This window comes from Hyperoodon ampullatus (assembly GCF_949752795.1).
Source record: "Hyperoodon ampullatus genome assembly, chromosome: 1".
In the NCBI taxonomy this organism is placed as follows: domain Eukaryota; kingdom Metazoa; phylum Chordata; class Mammalia; order Artiodactyla; family Ziphiidae; genus Hyperoodon; species Hyperoodon ampullatus.
In genome coordinates this window covers 204,008,452-204,030,911 of record NC_136914.1, presented here as the reverse complement: position 1 = coordinate 204,030,911, position 22,460 = coordinate 204,008,452, and the positions used below count along the sequence as shown (strand labels likewise).

The 22,460-nt window shown below is 43.1% G+C and overlaps 1 protein-coding gene across 2 annotated transcripts in view; it reads left to right on the top strand.

Moving 5' to 3' along the window:
* Positions 1-5,125: 5,125 nt before the first annotated feature.
* Positions 5,126-22,460, top strand: part of STN1 (STN1 subunit of CST complex) — a 36,814-nt gene continuing 19,479 nt past the window's right edge. Inside the window, exons 1-4 of one of the 2 annotated variants that reach the window (XM_079701738.1) lie at positions 5,126-5,220; positions 5,588-5,780; positions 13,042-13,137; positions 17,907-17,975. In XM_079701738.1, the coding sequence (XP_079557864.1) occupies positions 5,648-5,780; positions 13,042-13,137; positions 17,907-17,975 (298 nt within the window). In that variant the 5' untranslated portion in view covers positions 5,126-5,220; positions 5,588-5,647. The remainder of the gene's footprint in view (positions 5,221-5,587; positions 5,781-13,041; positions 13,138-17,906; positions 17,976-22,460) is intronic. The other variant, XM_079701739.1, reaches the window with a different exon arrangement.

Sequence of the window (22,460 nt, the reverse complement as noted above, 5' to 3'; positions counted from 1 at the left end):
CCTTTCTCAAACTCATTTGCCCAGACTTTTATTAATATCTTGAGGAAGTGCAGCTCAGAACAGTATTGGGGATGCTGACCTAGAGAGTAGGATAGCTATGAGGGGTTGGTGGGAGAAGAGCCCACAGAGTTGGGTCATGGCCAGGCCATGAGGAACCTGGTATGAAATACAAGGAAACTTGAACTTTACTTTGCAGACTACATATAGTCATTGAAAGATTTTAGACAAGGGAGTAACACTGTCTAAATTACATTCTATAAGGATCATCCTGACAGTAACATAGATGATAAATTGGAGGGAGACACAACTAGAGGCAGAAGGACTGGTTGGAAGGTGATGGCAGTGATCCAGGCAATAAATGATGAAAGTCTGGACTATGGCAAATGGGAGCAGGGAGGAGGGACTAAATTAAGAAAACATATTTAGGAAGCAGAGTTGACAGATCTTTGTGACTAATTGCATCTAAGGGTGAGAGAGAGGGAGATATCCGTGAAACATTCCAGTTTTCTGACTTGGCGGGTGGTGGTGATGTTCATGAGTCAGGGAAGAGAGAGACAGAACTATGGAGGAAGAGGTTTAGTTTGCAGTACCCAGGAGTGTCCAGTTGGAACTTCAGATGTGGAGCTCAGGAGAAAGTTCTGGGCTAAACGTGAAGAGGGGAGAGTCCCTGGAATATTGGTTCAGTTGAAGCCATAGGTTTGGATTAGGCTACTCAGTAACAGTACATGGGATGAGAAGGAAGTGGGCAGGAGATTGAACTTTGGGGAACATCAATATGTAAGAGATTAACAGAGGAAGAGGACACTGCAAAGGAAGAAATGGAAAGTTAGAAGGGAAACCCAAAAGGATAACAGGAAACCAAGGTGGGTAGGAAGAGAATACGATCAGATCAACATCTAAAGCTAGAAAATCAGAAAAAAAGATGAAGCATGATAAGGAAAGGAAAGTACCATTGTATTTGAGAATTTGAATGTAATTGTTAACTTCAGGAGGGAAGTTTCAGTGGAGTGGTGGACTGGGGTAGAGATAGTTGAAAGTTAAGTTAGGGTGAGCCAAATGATGATAGATCGAATCAGAGATGAGGAAGTGTGGATGAGGAATGCATATAACTCTTCCAAGAAATTTAACTTTGAACAGAGAGCAAGAGAGCGAGAGAACAGTAATTCAAGGCCTGGGGTTTTCAGAGATGCTGTTTTCTTAAAGTTGAATGACATTTAAAAAGAGGGGAAAGCCTGCAGATGTGCCCAGGGGAAGCCAGAGAGCGGGAGCAGGTGACATGGCAGGGGACTGAGCAACACCGCTGAGGAGGCAGGAGAAGTGGTACAGGTGAGGCCCCTGCAATAGACCCAGCAGTATTTTCTTACACTAGTCTTCACTGTCATTTGGTGAATATCCCTAGACGCAATTTTTAGAATAGATTCAGTAAATTGAGTAGAGAAGTCTTCTTACATATTTTTGGATTCCCTACCGTAGTATGTTAGATGTGGCAGGTATCCCTGAAATTTTTTTTTTTTTTTTTTTTTTTTTTTTTTTTGCGGTACACGGGCCTCTCACTGTTGTGGCCTCTCCCGTTGCGGAGCACAGGCTCCGGACGCGCAGGCTCAGCGGCCATGGCTCACGGGCCCAGCTGCTCTGCGGCATGTGGGATCTTCCTGGACCGGGGCACAAACCCGTGTCCCCTGCATCGGCAGGCGGACTCTCAACCACTGCGCCACCAGGGAAGCCCTCCCTGAAATTTTTTAAATTCATTAAATCATTCCTCTGATCAATAATCAACAACACCCTATTGCTTACAGGGAATAAAAATAAAAACTAATTCAAGCCATTCAGAATCTAGCTAAAACCTTGGTCTCCAGCCTGCTTCTGCTGCAGCTGCCCTCCCCAGCCAGGCTGCTGTGTTGGCTTTTGCCCACAGACATGCCTTGCTCATCCTGCGCCTTTGCCCTGCTCTCACCCCATCACAATATTATCCCTCTCTTTACTTATAGGGAGACTGAGAATAAAATTCCAACCTGTCATGGCCTACGAGGTCCTCTGGGTTCTGCCTTCTGCTTATGTCTCCAATTACGAATGCAACCACTCTCGCTTTGCTCTTTTCTGTTCCTCCAATAGGGAAGTATTTTCTTGCCTCCAGATATTCACGCTTACTCTGACCGCTGCCTGGAATGCTCTTTCCTTAGCACTTTTCGTGGCTGGCTCCTTCCCATCTTCGGGTCTCATCTCATCCAATCAAAGTAGATCTGTATAAAGTAGATCCCCCACCCCATTATGAGTGATCAAATATACTTTTAATCCCTTCAAAGCACTAAGAACAATCTGTACTTATTTTATTCATTTATTTGTCTACTGTCTTTCCTCTTTCCCCGCAACAGGATGGAAGCTCCATGAGGGCTGTACTTGATCTGTCTTATCTCCTCTTTACCCCGCAGTGTCCAGTGCAGTGCTTGACAAGTGCTTGACAAATACGTTTCATGAATGAACGAATGAATGAATGAATAGTTCCTCCATAGTTTCAAACTCCAGCTTAAATCCCCACTCCATAGTGAATGATGATAATAGCTTATATGTATTGAGTGCTTACCTTGTTCCAGTGGTTACATATATTATCTTACTTGATGAGCCCCCTTCTCTTCCCTTCCAATTTACCTCCTGTAATCCACCATAGTTATTATTCAGGCCATGCAATTTAGCCTCTTGCTTTGTTATTTAATATATTCCTCTTTTTGCTCCAGTGAAATAAAAATTCTTAGTGCTCCCCCATAGCATACAGAGAGTGCTCAAAGTATGCTGAGCGGCTGAAAATGGCCCCCCAGGGTTATAACATTAACATAGTAAGAATGTTGATAAGTTGTCTTTATTATAAACTTCAAACTACTCATCCGCTAATTTAAACTTCAAATCTAACTCAGCTTGCAAGTGGACAAACTCTATTCTACCTGTCGAAAGACATTCTAAAATGCCGAAAATGGTTAAGGCAAGACAGTTTGCGTTTTGAGGTAGAAGACATGCAGTTCAACACCTCATTTTCCAGAAGAATTTCCTAAAGTCTTAACGTTCTAGAAAGGGTTGTCTAGTCTGTCAAAAAAGCTTGCAAAACCAAGTTATTTCACATTGAGAAGCCATAAGAAAGGTTCCTAGCATTGTGTTGACTGTTGAGTTTTGAAATATCTGCTTTGCCGTGTTGTGGAATCCCCAGCTGAAGAGCCCTCCAGTCCCTTTGCACATCTAGGCAGTGGCCTGGGGAAACTGGAATCTATCCTGATGGAGATGACAGGGAAGAGGATCCTCCCATACTCCTCTAGATGCTTCAGCAGTCTAGAAAATTCCATTCCACACCCTACTCCACATTTTGAGCTCAGATCAAAAGGAGCATCCCTAGACTCCAAAGAGTCCTCCCTTCACTGTAAATGATGACTTCAGGGGCAGTCTGCTCTGGTCACCCCAACTGGGTGTGACCCTCCCCAAGGCCAGCAGTAAGCTTGGAGTCCCCAAGGGCCCTTGTTTCTAGCACTCTACACTTGAGAGTCATAAGAGTCATTGCCGAAAACTTCTCAGGCTCTGTGTACACCCAGTAGTGATTTTCTTCTTGAGTGCCACCCTGGAGCAGATGTGTACAGTCAAAAAATGTTGCCCAACCTGTCTTTCCCCATCTTACAAGTCAGCTGGAAGCACCCGTCCTACTGGGTGTCATACTGGGTGTCCTTCCTTGAAGAGGACCTCCCCCTATTAGAAAGGTGTCTTCTCTTAATTAAATCTTAAACCTGACAGATCCAACTGTTCATCGCAGTAGAGTCTGGGCAATGCTTTACCAAGGATTCTGTTTTTTAGCTTCTTCAGTGGCCAGGGATGTAATTAAATGCCATGATTCTAATGACATACATTTTCTGTTCCAGCTGCTTGCAGTTCCTTCTCTGCTAAATAGTTTAGCAATTATCTCTTTGGCCACCACTTACCTCGCCTGGGAATGGCCTGCCAACATGACCTGTACTCCTGCCATTTTACAGAGTCCCTGTAAATTAGGGAGAACTCCTGCCATCTCAAGTAATGTTATGATGTGGCTTATTTATTTATTTATGAAAGTGCAACATGGCTATCTCTTCTCACCTTAAATTAGGACTACTGGGGACAGGCACCATCAAGGTGGCCATAATTTACCAGAACGCCAGTTTTCAAAATTCTTAAATGTACAACATTCCGTAGTATAGACATTGTAAGAGGAAGGGAGACAAACTTTGTCATGATCTTGCAAAGAAGGCTAGTCTTGGGCAGAGCAAAGGCCTCGCATTCCCTCATGGGCTCAAATTTAGATCCTGACATTATCTAAAGTGAGACTGTACAGTACCAGAGATTGCGTGTGTTAATAAATCATTTATCAAGTGTAAATAAACATTTTAAATACGCCACAATGTAATCCTGCTTTTGTATTGCTTTGTTTATGTGTTCATTTACAATATCAGGGACTGAAAAAAAAAAAGTTGTCTGAACCAGTTCCAACCTCTCGGAGGTCATGGCTCAGGGTCCCACGACTGGTGGGGTCCGGATGAAAGGAGGACTTGGAAGGCGGGGTCTGGGCAGCGGGAGTTTCAGGGCCAGCTCCCAGGCCTCGGTGATTTGGGCTCTGCGCTCCCCGGGAGGCTCAGGGAGGGCGCTGCTAGAGTCAAACGGACCACGCGTAATCCTACCAACCCCGCCACCACCTGGAAAAGGGTATCCGGCGAAGCAGCCGCGAGACGCAAAATGGGGCGCGGCCGTGGGCGGAGTGGGGCGTGGCCTCGTGGGGATGGGGCGAGGCCGCGGGCGGTGCGAAGGAAAGGCCGGGGCGGGGACACAGTGGTTGGTTTAGCGCGAGGGAGGGTGTCAGGCCCTACCCCCACCCCCCGCTGGGAGCAAGCAGAGGTGACCTCGGCCTAGCGCTCCTGCTCCGGGCGGGGCCGGCGGCGGCGCCTCCAGGCCGTGGGCGCCAGTGGCCTCCTAGCGCCGGAAGGGCCGGGCCTGCGCGCTCCAGGGACTTGCGGGCCGACGGCGCGGGCGCGGGCCCGGCGGGAGGGGCTACGGCTGATCTGTTTTTCGTTTCCTTTTCCACCCTTTCTCAGTGTCATCCTGAACACCGGAAGGTGCAGCGGCAGGGCTACGGACAGACCCACCCACTCTACCTCTCTGTTGTGTGCCCACGAGGACGCCCATTCCTCTCTGGACTCCACCCATTAAAGCGGTTTCAGGGTACGCATATATGGCCATCTGTCCCCAGAGTGAAAAGTCGGTGTTTAACCGTTTAGAAATTGGTACTTTTGGAGAAGGAGAAACACTCCCATGGGGCAGAGGAGTTTCCTGGGGAAGAGCCATAAGGAACTCACGGGTCCTCACTGGAGAAGCACCTCTTTACAGGTCCTCGGAGCACGCAGGCCCGGCCCTTCTGGCGCTAGGAGGCCGCCGGCTCTAGGAGGCCCCTGGCGTGCAGTTTGACAGGCCCCGGACCCCTGATCTACCCCTTCCAGAGTTCGGGATGCCCGTCTGGGAATAGCTTAGGGGCCGTGTGGATTTCATCCACGTTAACAGCCTTGCGTCCTGATTTTTGTCTCCCATCCAGCTCTTCGGCTCTAATGCAGAGCTTTTCAGTGTTGGCTGGAAGCCACAGCCCAGCCTCCTGATGCAGTCTGAATCCAGCCGGTGTGAAGAGGAAACTCCTTCCCTCTTGTGGGGTTTGGATCCTGTGTTTCTAGCCTTCGCAAAACTCTACATCAGGGATATCCTGGACTTGAAGGAGTCCCACCAGGTGCCAGGTATGTGGCTGGTCGGCCTGGTGGCTGCTCTGTGCTGCATCTGCACCCCACCCTCCCTTCCCCAAAGCTACAGAAATCTGGGGCTTAGGGGCTTAGCAGAGCCTTTCCAGCTGCAGCCTTTGAAATTGACATAACCTGGATCCTCAAACAAGTTCATTTCTGTGCAAGTTAAAAACAGTCTCTTTTTTATTTTTATTTTTTAAATAGATGCTTGGGGGAGTAACTTTGTACTGAAGAATGTTTTTTACCTGGGTTTGAGGTCTTTCATATTTAAAAATACTCAGTTTTTCTCTGGGCCTGCTTGTGGTGGAAAGCTCAGGCCTTGCTCCCTTTCCTAACTTCACCACTTACCTGGCCTGGGCATGTGACTCACCTGTAAAGTTTAGGTGTCTTCTTTGTAAAATGAGGATTAACCATGCCTGATTTTCTTGTGGGGTTTGGTTTTATTTATTTATTTATTTATTTTTTGCGGTACGCGGGCCTCTCACTGTTGTGGCCTCTCCCGTTGCGGAGCACAAGCTCCAGACGCACAGGCTCAGTGGCCATGGCTCACGGGCCCAGCCGCTCCGCGGCATGTGGGATCTTCCCGGACCGGGGCACGAACCCGTATCCCCTGCATCGGCAGGCGGATTCTCAACCACTGCACCACCAGGGAAGCCCTGGTTTTATTTTGAATAGATGAGAATCAAAATAAAATAAACTCCCTGAGAGGGAGGACATCATGTGCCTTGTTCATCTATGTAATCCCAGCACTTAAACAGTGCCTGGCCTCTGGTGGGCTCTCAAGTAGTAGTAATTGGAGCAACAAAGCATTATAAATGTAAAGTTGAACTCATTTTTTTAAATTAGAGTGGTGGTCACTAAAAATAGGATCTTCATACCCCCAAATATAGCAAATATAGTTTAGGGTAAATTTAAGTAATTTACATAGTTGTGGATGTATCTTCACATGTTTACTGTGCTATATGAGAAGTTTGGTTAAACTCTCTTTGCTATTTTGAATGAATAGAAAGCTATGAGTCAGAAGTAGTTAAGAATCTCAAGCATGCAATTTTAATGAGACCACGTTTTGTGTGTTTCCCGTTCTATGTACAGATATATTTGGATGACCTTATACTAAAGTCTTTTGTGCAGATTTTTCACCACACCTTCATTTTCTAAACATTGTTGGAAATGATCTGGTTTTTTCCTTGGAAGGCAGCCATCCTCCCCCACTGTTGTCTGTTTTCCAGAACAGTCTGGTAGTCTTCATAGCTCATCTCCTCAGGAAGAAATTCATTCACACCAAATGCCAGGCTTGCGTAAAGATCTTCTGTAGGTACTCAAGGAAGTATCAGGGATGCTATAGAAGCTTAACTCTTCCTGTGGGTGAAGAACTGTATAATGTAGTAACAACAAACCAAGGAAAACTTCTCCCAGTGATCTTTGTTATGTCACTGGTGGTAATGTTTCAGATGTAGTTTTTAAAATGAAACTGTTGTCAAACCCAAGTTTGTGTGCCTGACACACAGTGAGTCCAAACAAACCAAAACGTTGAAGTTTGGAGCAGAGAGAGGTTTATTGCAAGGGCCAAGCAAGGAGAACAGGCAGCTCAGGCTCAAAAAACCCGAACTCCCTCATGGTTTTCAGGGAAGAGTTTATGTATGTATGTATGTATGTATGTATGTATTTATGGCTGCATTGGGTCTTCATTGCTGTGCGTGGGCTTTCTCTAGTTGCGGCGAGCGGGAGCTACTCTTCATTGCGTTGCACAGGCTCCTCATTGTGGTGGCTCCTCTTGTTGCGGAGCATGGGCTCTAGGCGCATGGGCTTCAATAGTTGTGGCATGTGGGCTCAGTAGTTGTGGCACACAAGCTTAGTTGCTCCCCGGCATGTGGGATCTTCCTGGACCAGGGCTCGAACCCATGTCCCCTTCATTGGCAGGCGGATTCTTAACCACTGCGCCACCAGGGAAGTCCCCTCAGGGAAGAGTTTTTAAAAGCAACATTTGGGGTGAGGGCTACAGGGTTTATGACTTTCTTCTGATTGGTTGGTGGTGAGGTAACAGGGTGGTATTCCAGGAATCTCAATCATCAACCTTCTGGTTCTGACCAGTCTGGGGTCTCAGCTTGTAGTTACCATCCTCCACCTGGGTGAGGGTCTTAGTTTCTGCAGAACAACTCAAAGATGTATATCAGATTATTAGGTATATCCCTTGAGGGGGAACTAGGACTCTGTTTTATTGCTGCACTATTGTTTCTTGACTGCTTTTTCTTTGTTTCTGCATTCCCTCACTCCCCTAATTAGTAACTACTTGAATCTGCCCTTTGGAACTCAGGGAAGGTCTAGGATCCTGAAGCCTTTTTCCTACAAAAAAGAAACGAGGGACACGGAAATGCTTTTGTATCCAGGAGGGCCCTGCTTGGTTTCAAAACCTCATGGTTGAAGAACACATTAACCATAATTTCATAGAGTGATCTTCTTTAGACTATACTCTAGGGTTCTGAGGGCTGGGAAATGCTACTAGTCTAGGTTTTATTTTTGTATTGTTTTGTTGTTGTGTTTGGTTTGGTTGTCATAAAAAAAATAAACCTTTTATTTTGACTGCATAAAATTTAGAAATGTTTAAACAGCAAAGAGTATCTTACACACACACAAAGAAACAAATGTGTAATGAAGAATTTGGCTGGCCTGTGTTCGAGGTTCCTGGAAGATCTTTGGATTTCTGGAATGATAGGAGTGTTTTTGTTATTCATGGTGGACCCCTTGAACCACATCTGAGTTTATGCTGATGAGGTGCCTCATGCTGGGCTGCTAGGTAGTTTCAGGGTGGGGGCCTTTCAGGCCCGAAAAACCAACCATGTGCGTAGAGGGTTGGTTTTGAGCCAGGTGACATCAACCCTACCCCGCAGGAGGGGAGGGGGACTGGAGATTGAGTTGTCAAGTGGGCAGTGATTCAGTCAATCTTGCCTATGTAATGAAACCCTAATTAAAACTCTGGACATTGAGGCTTAGATGAGCTTTCCTGGTTGGTAATCATACTTGATGTGTGAGGGTGATGTGTCCTGAGGACATGGCAGCTTTATGCTTAGACTCTCCTAGACCTTGTCCTATGCATCTCTTCATTTGGCTAGTCCTGGTTTGTCCCCTTCATTATAAAACTGTAATCTTAAGTATAGCACCTTCCTGAGTCCTGTGTGTCATTCTATTAAAGTATCAAACCTGAGGTTGTTGTGGAGGGTGTTGGTAGCCAGTTGCTCAGAAGTGTGCATGGCCTGAGGACCCTCAAACTTGGGGCTGATGCTTGAAGTGAGAGTCTCTTGAGGGAGGCAGTATCCTTAACCTGTGAAATTCAACCTTACTCTGGCTAGTTAGCGTCTGAATTGCCTTGCAAAGTGGTTGTAGAATGTCACCTCCCCGAAATTAACCTGTGAATTTAGAGTTAAACTAATAGAATATCGTGAAGCTTGACTGTGGTGGTTTGGTTTGGGATGTGTCCCCTGTGTCCCCTGCATTGGCAGGCGGATTCTTAACGACCTCGCCACCAGGAAAGTCCCAAAAGTACTTTTAAAAAAGAGAAAAAAGGCAGATGTCTTGCTGTGGATGTAGCTGTCACTGCTGTGAAAGCTGAATCAAAGCTACCTGTGACCCTGGGTCCCTGAGCCCTTCCAGAGTGACCCTCCTCCTTCCTGGGGACCTGATGATCCAGGGGATGGATCCCCTGATATGGTTGGAGCTCTGTGGGCTGCATGTAGACCAAAGGCAGCAGGAGTGAAAGGACCACTTGGGAAAGGCTGCAAATTAAACTCAGCATTAGCCAGTATCTGTTGTTGTTATTTTCTTTTCTTAGCTCATCAAGCTTTCTCTCAGTCGATAGAGCTGCCATCCAGCTTTCTCAAGTTCTTTTCTCATAGAGGAGATTCTAGTGTTAATAGAAGGAAGTGGTTCTCTCCATTGCTTTTTCCATGTCCTCCTTCTTTTTCATTTTTACTTTTTGGCCACACTGTGCAGCATGTGGGATCTCAGGTCCCTGACCAGGGATCAAACCTGCACCCCCTGCATTGGAAGCGTGGAGTCTTAATCAGTGGACCACCAGGGAAGTCCCATCCATGTCCTCCTTCTTCTTGTGCAGGTTGTGCTTCTGACGTGTATAGTTCAAGTTTCTACACACTGGGGCAACTTTCTTCTCTATTTTCAAGCAGTTTATATCCTTCTCAATCAATTTTCTCTTTGTGATTTTATTCAAACCATCTGTTATTTTCTGCTAATTTGTCCTCCATTGTTCTTTTTCTGTTGCTTTTATGATGTTTTTCCTTGTTTTTTCGCATCTATGAGCGACTCTCTCCTTGAAGACGAGCATTGTCAGTCTATGAGATGAAAGTTTAGGGGCTTCTTTGGTGGTGCAGTGGTTAAGAATCTGCCTGCCAATGCAAGGGACACAGGTTCGAGCCCTGGTCCGGGAGGATCCCACATGCCGTGGAGCAACTAAGCCCGTGTGCCACAACTACTGAGCCTGCGCTCTGGAGCCCATGAGCCACAACTACTGAAGCCTGTGTGCCAAGAGCCCATGCTCTGCAGCAAGGGAAGCCACCGCAATGAGAAGCCCGCGCACCGCAACGAGGAGTGGCTCCCGCTCACTGCAGCTAGAGAAAGCCCGCAGGCAGCAGTGAAGACCCAACACAGCCAAAAATAAATAAATAAATAATAAAATAAATTTAAAAAAAGAAAGTTTAGGGGGCTCCCTTTTCTGTATTTCTTCAAGAAAGTCTACTGTGCCCTCCAGTGGAGACCTGTTCAGGTTTTTTCAAGTGTTGCCCAGTGCAGAGTTGGTAATATTGGAGGACTGGCGTCTACCACAGGTGACTTGACGACCTTGTTGGCTTGTGTCGTCAGTCCAGTCTTCTCTGTATACTTGCCTTTTCTGTATACTTCAGCCCAGGCAGAACACCTTTTGGCTGGCTCTTTTCCCCTTCTTAAAGCGTGTCGGCTCTTCATTATAAAAACCACCATAGCGGCACATACCAGGGTGTCCCAGGAAGACCCAAAGAATCCTGGGGCTTGTCTCAAGCTTTCAACATCACCAGCAGAGCACCCCACAGTGGCTTCTGGACCAGCTGGAAAGACTCTTCAGGGGCAGGCAGCAGGCCCTCCATGGGTCCACAGGGCCTCCCACTGCTGGTGTCCTGGGAGCCACACCAGCCACGCAGAGCCCTGGGGGGGTGTACCGTCTCTGATGGCACCAGGAGCACACTGTCTCTAATGCCCGGCAACCAGGACAGACCATCAGTTAGGCTGGGGGAGACAGAGGCCAGTCAGGTTCTAGGAAAGAGCTCTCTCTAACTTGGCTCTGCTCAGCACACAGATAGAAAGTCCAGCGCATTTGGGGAAGCAGAAAGGGCTGACTGCAGCCAGAGACCAGTGTGGAGCTCAGGCCACCCTCATCCCCCCGCCTTAGCCCTACAGCAAAGCTGGACCAAAGCAGGGCCATACCATAGCCTGTCTCTGCACACAAGCGTGTCAGGGCATGATGGTGGGGCACACTTCATTCAGCAGAGGATGCCATGCCCCTGACCCTGGGGTAGGCTCATTCTCCCCATTTAAACTTCCCTTCTGCTGCAGTAGGCCCAAGTCTGCCAGCAAAGGTCCTATGGGGGTCACCCTCCTCTGAAGGTGCCCTCTCTCCTTTGTGTCTGATCAGTGCAGGCAGGCAGGGCTGGAGGACTGAGGGTCTCCCCACAGGTCATCACTGGGTTTCAATGGTAAGAACTCAGGAGAAGTCAATCAGAACCGTCCTGCTCTTAAGATTTCATGGATCTTCTGTGGAACCAGTTTGACCCTATTCAGTCCAAGTGTTCCTGGAGGGAAGCGACTCTGCTCTGGGGATGACACAGGGACCCAGGCTCCTTCCCTCATGTGGCCCTGCCGTTTCAGCTCTTGGCCCCCAAGGTTGCCCTCTGCACGGTCTCCAGTCCACTAAGTCATCTTTAGAAGTATGCCTCTGCTAGGGGGAGGGCCCTTCTTTCGGCTGAATTTGACATCTTCAAACCACATCTCACTCCCTGGAATCTCTGGCTAACTGAGGCTCAGAAGCTCCTTGTCCATCCCCTGGGGACGCGGCCATGGGCGATTGGTCCCCAGCCCCTTTGTCCACATGGGAAACGAGAACCATCAGTGGAGGCCATTCTGGGGGTTCTGAAGGGCTTCAGGGTTCAGGCTGCAGGGTCCCCTCCCCCCATGGATGTGGAGAAGACAGACTCTGACCAGACTTGGCGAGGACCGGAGAGGGTGAGGGTGGCCAAATACCTGAAGTGATGACTGATTCTTTGTTTGCGATTCATGTATTTATTTGAAAAGGAAGTCTCCATTTAAAAGTTTATAGCCTCTTTCTGAAAGTAAAGAAGTCTTTCATCGTAGGGAGGAAAAAAAAAAGGTTGGAGAGGATTTTAGTCCAGACTCTTTAGCTGCAGGTGACAGGAACACAATGCAAGTAGCTTAAGCCCAAACAGGCAGTTCAGGTAAGGATGTTGGGGGCCCCACGGGAGCCGGGACAGCGCTGGGGTCTCGGGTGGGAATTGAGGGCTCACCACTGCCAGGAGACCCTCTGTTCCATCTCCGTCACAGAGTCCAAAAAAGGCCTCTGGGAGTCGGTGGGTAGGGTTCTTCCTCTCACGCTTCTCCTCTGGCGGGAACCTGCCTGCTGGCATCTGTTGCCTAGGCTTTGAAAATAGAATTTTAAAAAGAGAAGTTTTTGAGTCGTAATCTGCTGGCCCCAAAGGGTAGTGTTTTGTAACCTAATTATCTTCTCTTTTTCTTAAAAAAAAAAAAAAGTGCTACTGCTAATTCGTAGAAATGATGACTGGTTTCCTAGAAAAGCCTTTTCTCTTGGTTTCCTCTCTCTTTCCTTTTCCAGTCCCTCAAAACATAGTACTGTGTTGTGTCTCATAATACTGCGGCTGTTTTTAGGCCCCTTATGAGAGTTCTACAGGCAGGTGCATTTCATTTTCACAAGTGGAAAGAAGATTAACCAGATCTAGTTGGACAATATTGGTTTTCTCTTTTCTGTGCTAGTACAAGCTTCTTTAAAGCCACACTTTCTACTTATAACCCTTGAGGAAAAGACATCTGAATTTCTTGGGGTTTGGCATTTGTCAAGAGCTGATTCTTAAGTCTGAAATTTTAGCAAGCAGCATGCCACTGATTTTTGACACAGTTAACATTTACTGAAGCAGAAAATGTCATCATACGTTATATGGACTTTGCCTTTTTTTCCCTTTAATTTCAGGTGTATTTTTTTACAATGGGCATCCAATAAAACAGGTAGATATCTTGGGAACTGTAATTGGAGTGAGAGAAAGAGATGCTTTCTACATTTGTGGAGGTAAGAACAATTGTGTCTGACACTGAGTTTATGTGGAAGGACCCCACTTAGCTGGACATTGAATTTGAAGCAACCCCAGCCTTTCAGAGCAGCTGGGGCCTCTCATAACCCCCATGTGCTTGTCCTCTATTGGGAACCATTTGCAGCCACCAACGTGGACTAAGTGTAAAATGAGGCAACGGGTGGGAATGATACTGATGAATATTGTCAGGTGACAGCTGCTGGGGAGCTAGGAGGCAGAAGAATTAAACTACAGTCTAGGGTCACTGGTTGATCAGGGACAGATACCTGATACCTAGGGCATAGCTATAAATAGCAAAGGATGGCAATATATGTTTATATTGATACCTTTAAAATAAAAGGCCAGATTAACATTAAAGTAGACTCTTTAAGAAGACAGGGAGATATGAAAAATAATTTATAAGATTTATATCCAGAACAGTTAAAAAAAAAAAAGCTTTTTAGTACCCAAAGGGGTAAATATCCATTATCAGAAAATTTCCCTTCCCTTATGATGATAGAAACTAAGTAAAGGGTTTCTGTAGTTTGGACACCAGTGAACTATTAGAATATGATTTTAGTGTCATGGGTCTTGACTTTTTTTTTTGCATTGAGTTTAATGTAATCATTTTAATATATTGCCTAAGATTCTCTGTAGTTAAGAGGCCAAGCTGGATATTCTGTGGGAAGCTTAACTTTGAATTCCAACCTTTGCTATAATTAACATTGTCATTTTTTGTTGTATTCACTTGGATTTGTATTCTTTTTCTACTTGGGGAAAAACAGAAGGCAGTTGAACTAGGTGACCAAGAACATTTCATTGGCAGTCTGTGCATGATTGATAATTTACAGATACAGTTTCTTCAACATATATTCATTTTCCTGGGGATGATTGTCTTGTGCTTATACAATAACGTGTGAGAGATGAGATTTCTCATGCCCTCTGCTTTTTCACAGCTTATATTTTTTTAAAACTCTGAAATAGATTATCTTGTCATGCATCCCCATACTGGATCTCTTCTCTGCTTTATTTTACCAAAGATACTGGTTCTCTTTTTCTCCAGGCAGTTCAACAAACATTCACTAAGTTCCTACAGCATACCCAGCTGCTGGCAAGTACATTATCTGTGGTACATTATAGTACTTCCTCTCCAAGTACCAGTGATGAAATGATAGTATCTGTCAGTTTACAGAGCACGTATGCATGCATAATTTCATGTTATTCTCCTCCCAGTCTTTTGAAATGGGAAAAGACAGATATTATTTCCATTTTATAGATGAGAAAACTAAGGCTCAGTTACTTGCTCAAGGTTCCACTGATGGGTCCAGTCTCTTTACTGACTCCAGTGTGCTGTGTAGTCTCCATATAACTCAAACTCTAAAAGAAAAAGAGATTTTTCTATCAGTGTTAATCAGGGGCTAGGGGGCAGGGAGGGATGAATAGGTGGAGCACAGAGGAATTTTAGGGCATAGAAACTATTCTGTATGATTCTCTAATGGTGGATGTGTGTCATTATACGTTTGACCAAACCCCCAGGATATACAACACCAAGCGTGAACCCTAATGTAAACTATGGACTTTGAGTGATAATGATGTGTCAATGTAGATTCATCAGTTGAAACCAACGTACCACTCTGGTGGGGATGTTGGTAATGCGGAAGCTGCATGTGTGAGGGGGCAGGGGATAATGGGAAACCTCGGTATCTTCTGCTCACTTTTGCTGTGAACCTAAAACTGCTCTAAAAATAAAGTCTATTAAAAAATTTTTTTAAAAAAGAAAAAGATTTTTCTCTGTCCCATGCTCCTCCTCCCACCCCCCCAAAAATCAGCTGCATCTGGTTTTTAATTTTCTGATTTTTAGATCAGAATGAGGCTATTTGAGGACATCAGTCCTGGCTGTAGAACCAGGCCAGATATAATGCCTCTGACCTAAAGGCGTTTCATTTAACCCCTTTTCCCATCATAAAGAGATGAAGGCAATATGGCTGACTCTTCCCCAGTAAACATTTCTCTTAGACTGGATGTCGTGAGAGCATGGCACATCTGTGGTTTGTGGGGAAATGAAAAGTGTCTGAAGGCTGAAGTAATTGAGAGTATAAACACTTGGGACTTTAATTCCTGTGAGGCCTGTTCAAGGGAGAGCTGCACATACCCTGATGTTCTCAGGCCCAGCTTGGCTCTCAGGCCACCTGCCAGGTGGCTACTCCTGCTGTCCCAGGTCCTGTTCCTCCTGACTCACTGCAGGCCTATATGCTGGGGTTACTTCCTGCTCACCCTGATTCGTCCCATGGCTGAAACAAAAGGCCGGCAGCCCAGGCCATGCTGCCTAGCTAGGGAGGACACTGCCCAGCATGGCAAGGACACTCCCCTTCCAGGGCCTTCCAGTAGCCAGGCCTCGGGATGCCAGGGCAGTGTCTGCTGGGAGAGGTTACCAACCAGGAAGTCAGAGAGTTTGGTGGCGGTGCCCTGAGCACACAGAGCACCTGGCAGCAACTCAAGCTCAGACCTAGAACCCTGGGAGACTACAGTCAAGACCAGAATGACCTCACGTTTTCTAGAACAAATGCTCATGTGCTAATATTTTTTGACTTAGAATTATAAGGCAAAATTTTAAAGTGGCCAGAGAAATAGTGTGCCTAGAAGTGTCATACATTATTTTTTAACTCAAAATCTCCTTATTGATTTTTTTTTGCTTCTTAAAATGATACTCACTATGAAATAAAATTTAAAGCTAGAGAAAATTTTAATGAAGTACATAAAGCTCATGTGAAATGCTGTAAATCAGATAAAAACAATATCAGTGTTTAGGTGAACATCCTTCCTGGTTTTTCTAACATGTTCCTAATATGAAGAAATATAGATATGCCTTATTTCTTTCTGTTTTTAATGTTTCTGGAATTAGGCTTACAGTCAATGTATACATTGAATATGGGGTTCCTTCTACATACTCCAAAAGAAACTGCTGTTAGCATTTTCATGTCTTAAGATCATTTCTGTCAAAACACACTATTTAATGTTTTACATAAATTAGATTATATATGATATATATGACTATATATATATAATTTCTGTTTTGCAATGAGATTAATAGCAATGACCGTGGATCTTCATTATAACTTTGTATTCTCATATGCCTTGCCATTGTAATTTATTTAACCACTTATATATTTATAAACATTTAGGTTATTTCCAACTTCCAGTACTATAAACAATATTATAATGAACAGCCTTATACAAAATATATATATCTGTGCATTTGTTCCATTTTTCTCTTTAGGATAAATTACTGGAAGTAAATACTAAGTCAAAGGATATATACATTTCAAAATTTGATACACATTTCCAAACTTAGTCTTTAGAAATTTGGTATGAATTTACACTCCTGCTAACAGCATATGAGGGTATCAGTATTTTTAATATTTGTCATTCTAGTAGTTGAGAAGTTATTTAAATTTGCTTTCTTTTTTCTGGTAACTAGTGATTTAGCATACTGACATATGTCTGCTGGTCATTTTTGTACCTTCCATGAATGGCGTATTCTTTTTCTTTGCCACTTTTTCTCTTATAGTTTTGGTCTTTTCCTTATTAATTTATATGAGTTCTTTATATATTAAGATATTAACTCCATTATTTGGAAAATTGCTATACAGTGTTAGTTTTTAGTTGGTCAAATATATCAGACTTTTAGAATGAGTTGTGATTTTCAGGTTTGTTTAAAGAAGTCTCCCCCCCACCAACTGTAAGCCCAGGATTGAAAGTATTCACCCATTTTTTTTCTCATCTTCTTAAGTTTACCTATATTGTATTTAATAAAATAAAATCCATCTAGAATTTATTTCAGTATAAGAAGTATTCTTCTCAGCTTCTGCTTTAAACACAGACTTAAACAAGCAATAAAGGAATTTTGCCATATGTTTCTTCTAAATTACATGCGTTTTTACAACAGTCTAGCTGATGATTTTTTAAAAATCATTAAGCCCACTTAACCCATGTTGATCAACCTCTGTTCTGAGATTGTCAAAAATTAGGCCAAGAGAAACACCTCTCATTCCTTGATCCTATCATCCTTGAAACGTCTGCAAATTTTTCTGCAGTTATAAATCCAAGTACAATGGAAATTCTTTTTTTTTTTTTTGCACTGTGGCTAAAATAAGCCAGACCAGTACTGCTTGTGTGACCAAAGTATAATTATTTTTTATTATGAAAATAAAACTTTGCCCTTCTGTGATATGCTTAGCTTTCCTTACATCCCCTGCAGTGGTAAGGACTGGGCAGAAGCTCTTTCAAAGAGAAGCCCAGGCCAAAAGACTTGGGATGCTTTGTCTTGGTAAGTCAGCAAGCTAGCGAGAGAGGCACATGGTGACAGATGGCTGTGCTCTGAGTGCCTCTAACTACAGATCAGGCAGTGGTCTCTGGTCGCAGGTTGGAGTGCAAGGCTGATTTTACATGTTAGCAGATATTGAGATCTTTGCACTTAACTTCCTGAGGACACCATTTTTAGGAGAGGTTAATACCCTTGAGATGGGGTAAGAGAAACGCTGACTACATTCTGCTGGGCTCATGTATTACACTGACATTGCAGACAAGCAATTCCCACTGGAGTGTGGTGAGAGATTATTTCTAAGGGTGGAAGAAAAGTGTGCTCAGGGATTTGCCCAACCAGGCTATTGAAAATGTCATCTTCCAGTTCGGCTGAATGCAATGGCAATGTGCTAATTCACCTGGAATGCCCATATCTCTGTTCTACACTTTTACGCTTCTCTTGCAGTGGATGATAGCACTGGAGTTATAAACTGCATCTGCTGGAAGAAATTGAATAATACCATATCCTCATCAGGTAATTTTATTTGCCACGCTTCTTTACCTTTACAGCTAACCAGTAGATTTTACTCAGGGTAGCTCAGCAGACTAGCTGGAGTAATTTTCACATTTATTCATTGGTGAATTACACTGATCAACTTGAAGCACTACACCCAGAACTTTGGCTGCTCTGCAAACTGATATTAGTGGGCAGCCAGTTGCTTTTCTTGCTCTCATTTCTATGGAGCTCACTTCCTCCTAAGCCTACAGGAATGTGAATAGGTTACTAGAAGTTTCAGTGTCTCATTTTTACCATGCCAGTTATTCCACAGGTCAAGATAGTTTAGCCTAATTGCTGATCAGGTGAGAATCCCCTTGCTCTGGGCATATCACTTGACCAAAGCTTTTTTGAAAGCTTTTGCCCTGACATGGTTGCCACTAACATCTATGCTCCCATGATCTAAATTTTCTGAAACCTCTAGCTTGTTCAAACAAATATGCCAGGAGTTCTAAGACTGATGAGAAGGTAAGATAGGATTCCCTTGAAGTTAGCCATTAAATAATATAAACTAAAAAAGAACTTTAAAATAGTATATTGAACTCATTGACTGTAACTGAAACAGCATTTGGAATTTCTTGAGCCTGTTTTAATAGTCCTTAGGTAGTTTTTTTTTTTTTTTTTTTTTTTTTGTGGTATGTGGGCCTCTCATTGTTGTGGTCTCTCCCGTTGCGAAGCACAGGCTCCGGACGCACAGGCTCAGCAGCCATGGCTCACGGGCCCAGCTGCTCCGCGGCATGTGGGATCTTCCCAGACCGGGGCACGAACCCGTGTCCCCTGCATCGGCAGGCAGACTCTCAACCACTGCGCCACCAGGGAAGCCCCCTTAGGTAGTTTTTTGAGTTGCATAAGTTCATAATATTAAAAAAATATATATTGTGCAATAGTGGTGATCATTTTTGGTTCTAGAGAAGCTATGGAAACTGGGGCCTTGTTTTTCTCTGTTTTATAGCATATGCATTATGATGCCATATACACTGGGGTTATTCAGTAACTATTACCTGCTCTGATATCTAACATCTACTATCTATGTCCTCCTGTTATACGCGTGGTAAGAATGTGTAACACTTGGAGTAGTTTCTTCTTTTTTTTTTTGACATTACCTGTCAGAATCTCAACTTCCTACTTTGACTGTACTGACCAGTGAGATGCTCCTTTGCTTAATTTTCTGATGTATTTATATTTAGAATTTGGCCATCACTTTCATATAACTTCGGTATTCCTATTTCCTAATTTGGGAACATCTATATCAGTGGTACTACTTAGCTTAGGAAGCTTTGTAGATTAGAAAAAACTTAAGGCAGACAACAGGTTTTTGTGCAGATATCTCAGAGGTAAGAAATAAACCTATAAGACAATCAGATATTTGAACTTTCATATATGTCCAGGGTATTAAAATTATTTGCAGATTTATGGTTGTGGTATTGTCACGATCTTCAATCAGAAGGTGTAGTTTCAATACGCATTCTTGTTTTAAACCAAGTGTCAGCGGACTTTTTCTGTACAGGGCCAGACAATAATTGTTTTCTGGTTTGTGGGCCGTATGGTCTGCATCTCAACTGTTCAACACTGCCATTGTTAACACCAAAGCAACTATAGACAGTACATAAACAAACAAGCATGGTTGTGTTCTAATAAAACTTTATTTACAAAAACAGATTGTGGGTAGATTTGGTCCATGGGCTGTAGTTTATCAACTGTTGTTTTCGACATTGTTTTAATTTTCAAAATCAACTCTTTTTTAAAAAATAAATGGCAGCAGAAATATTATATGATTCAGTAATTTTTTAGATAAAATGTCTATTAATACTGAAAGTGAGATTTTTAAAATATCTGTAAGTAGATGAATAGATGAACAGTCACAGTTGGTAGCCTTAATCAGAAATTGCTTTGAGAATAAGAAGTGAGGGTAAGGGTACAAGGAGAAAGCCTGAAAGTGATTCTCATCATGTTATATATGAAGTGATATTTTAAAATTGTTCCCAACTATCCCATTCTCTCCTTTAATTTAATCGCCCTCGGTTTTAAAGCTTTCCACTGGAAAGTGTCCATTGAAGACTGATTTTTTTAAACAAAATTTAGTCTGAGTCAAAATCATGTTCTAGTCAGTTACAGTATAAAAATATAATATTAACTCCTATAAATGTCACACTGATTGTACCATTTGGACTTAGCTTATGAGAAAAGTTAAGAAAGCTTGGAGCTTAATATTAGAATTTTAAAGAGGATTTATCTCTCAGCGTGGAATAGGCTACTTAAAATGAAATTCTGTCAGGCTCCAACTATCTCATTATACTCATTAAATTACACAGCTTGAGACCTTCTTTTGGCAGTTTGGTTCACCCTTTAAATGAAAGCTGAGCCTCTTTTTCTCAGACCAGCCCTCAGTCTGATCATTTCAGCAGTGCTATATGAAGCATTTATTATCACCTATAATGTCTGAATCATGGCAGTGAAATTTATAAATACTTTTAAAGTTCAGCCTAAATGGAAGAGGACTTAGGGATAGGAACCCAGACAGAATAACCTTTTAAAAAGTAATACTTGGGTATTTTCTGAAGAAACCCAGTAAGTTGAGTAACATTAATGCTGATTGTGTCTAGATTCCAAGCTATTGGTTACTGGTCTATGCAAAGTTCTCCAGGCTCCTTAGGTTGCTGTTTCCCTTACTATAGTCGGTGTGTTAAAAGTAATAATGCCTTTGCACATTACAGAGCCATGGTTATCTAAGTTGTATTAGATTAGGAAGCACAAAATTTGATCAACAGACCATTATTCATTCCATTATAGGAACCCTAGTATATGACAAAGCAGAAATAATACAACAGCAGGAAATAAGTAAGCATTTAACAAATGTTGTTGGTTCAAGTAGATAACAATATTAAAAAAGAGGTAACTGTGATCACTGTCTTACAACTTACATAAAATAATCCAAAGAAGATAGAGTTGTGTATTTATCACAATAAATATGGGGGTATCTGTGTTAAGCTCTTATATGTTAAGCTGTTAAAGCAATGAAAGCTATCATCAGTGACAAGAGGGATAAACTAAAACATTTTTTTCAGACTTTTATGTATTAAAATGAAATCAAATAAACATAAAAACGAAAGCAGTAGAATGGGGAGAGTGGATGTAATAAGCATAACTGATAAAGCTTCCCTGCATTTTTTTCAGAAATGAACATAAAGTGTTCAAAAGAGATGAAGGGCTTATACATAAAGAAATGCAGAGAGCAGATCATCTTATATAAAAACACATGGTCTCTCTGGCAATTTAAAAGCAAAAATAAAACATTATAGAATCATTATGTATTTTTTAAGGTGTTAAAAATCCAAATGACTGAAGCCAGTATAGGAGCTGCAAGCCTACACACATTGCTGGTGACACCTTGTAAAAAGAGAATGGTTTGATTGGGTTTTTTTGACAAACATTCTGATAATATGTAAGGAGCTCTAAACCTGTTTGTACTCTTCTATCCAGTAATCCCCAATGAAAGACCCCAAAGAAAACAAAATTTTTGTCTTGAGGGCTTAATTGTTCATTTTCACAAGTAGCTGACATTTATTGAATGTTTCCTGTAGATCTGACATTGCACTAAAGCTCATGATGTAAGGGTTAACTAAGATCATACACAACAGCTCCATATGTGAAGGGGACTGTTAAATCCACATCATAACTGAGGAAACAGGTACAGCAAGGTTAAGCAGTCTGCCCAAGGTCACACAGCTAATAAGAAGTGACCTGACATTCAAGCCAGGTCTGTCTGACTCCCTTCACCCAAGCTGACCTCTCAGCCCCATACAGTGCTAGTGATAAAAACCAAAATAAAAAATTATGGAAGAAGGAAGAAATATTTAACAAGATTAGCTAAACAAACTGTGGCATATGAACATGACAGGATGCTATTTTGTTATTTAAAATGCTGAGTTGTATAGATTCTGTGGATACATATGTGTATTTGAAGTGATGCTAGACAGAAAAACAACACAAAATTGTTTATACACATGAGCTATAACCATGGAAAATATAAGTATACTCATGGGGCAGGCAGCAGAGAATAAAGAATAAGTAGGAAGGCTCTGGAGTCAGAGACTGCCAGGGTTTGAACTCCAGCTTTGTTGCTAACTAGTTGTTTTACTGTGGGCAAGTTGCTTGACCTCTCTGTGACTCAGTTTCCTCATCTGAAAAATGGGGCTAATAATAAGAGTGGTTGTGAGGATTGGATGCACTGATAGGTTATAAAGTCCTTAGAACAGAGAGAGAGAGAAAGAGAAGGTTAGCCTAGCTACTCAACAAAGAAAAGAGAGAGATTAGGGTGTTGAGCACCTTGGTGGAAAATCAAACTCTGGCTAATTCGCCTTCCCCATAAACAACCACAAATGTAGACTCTTGGGCACCTTTCCCCTCAGGCCAGGCCTCTATCTTCCAGCAAGGACACTTTAAAGGGTTGTTTAGAGCTATTGC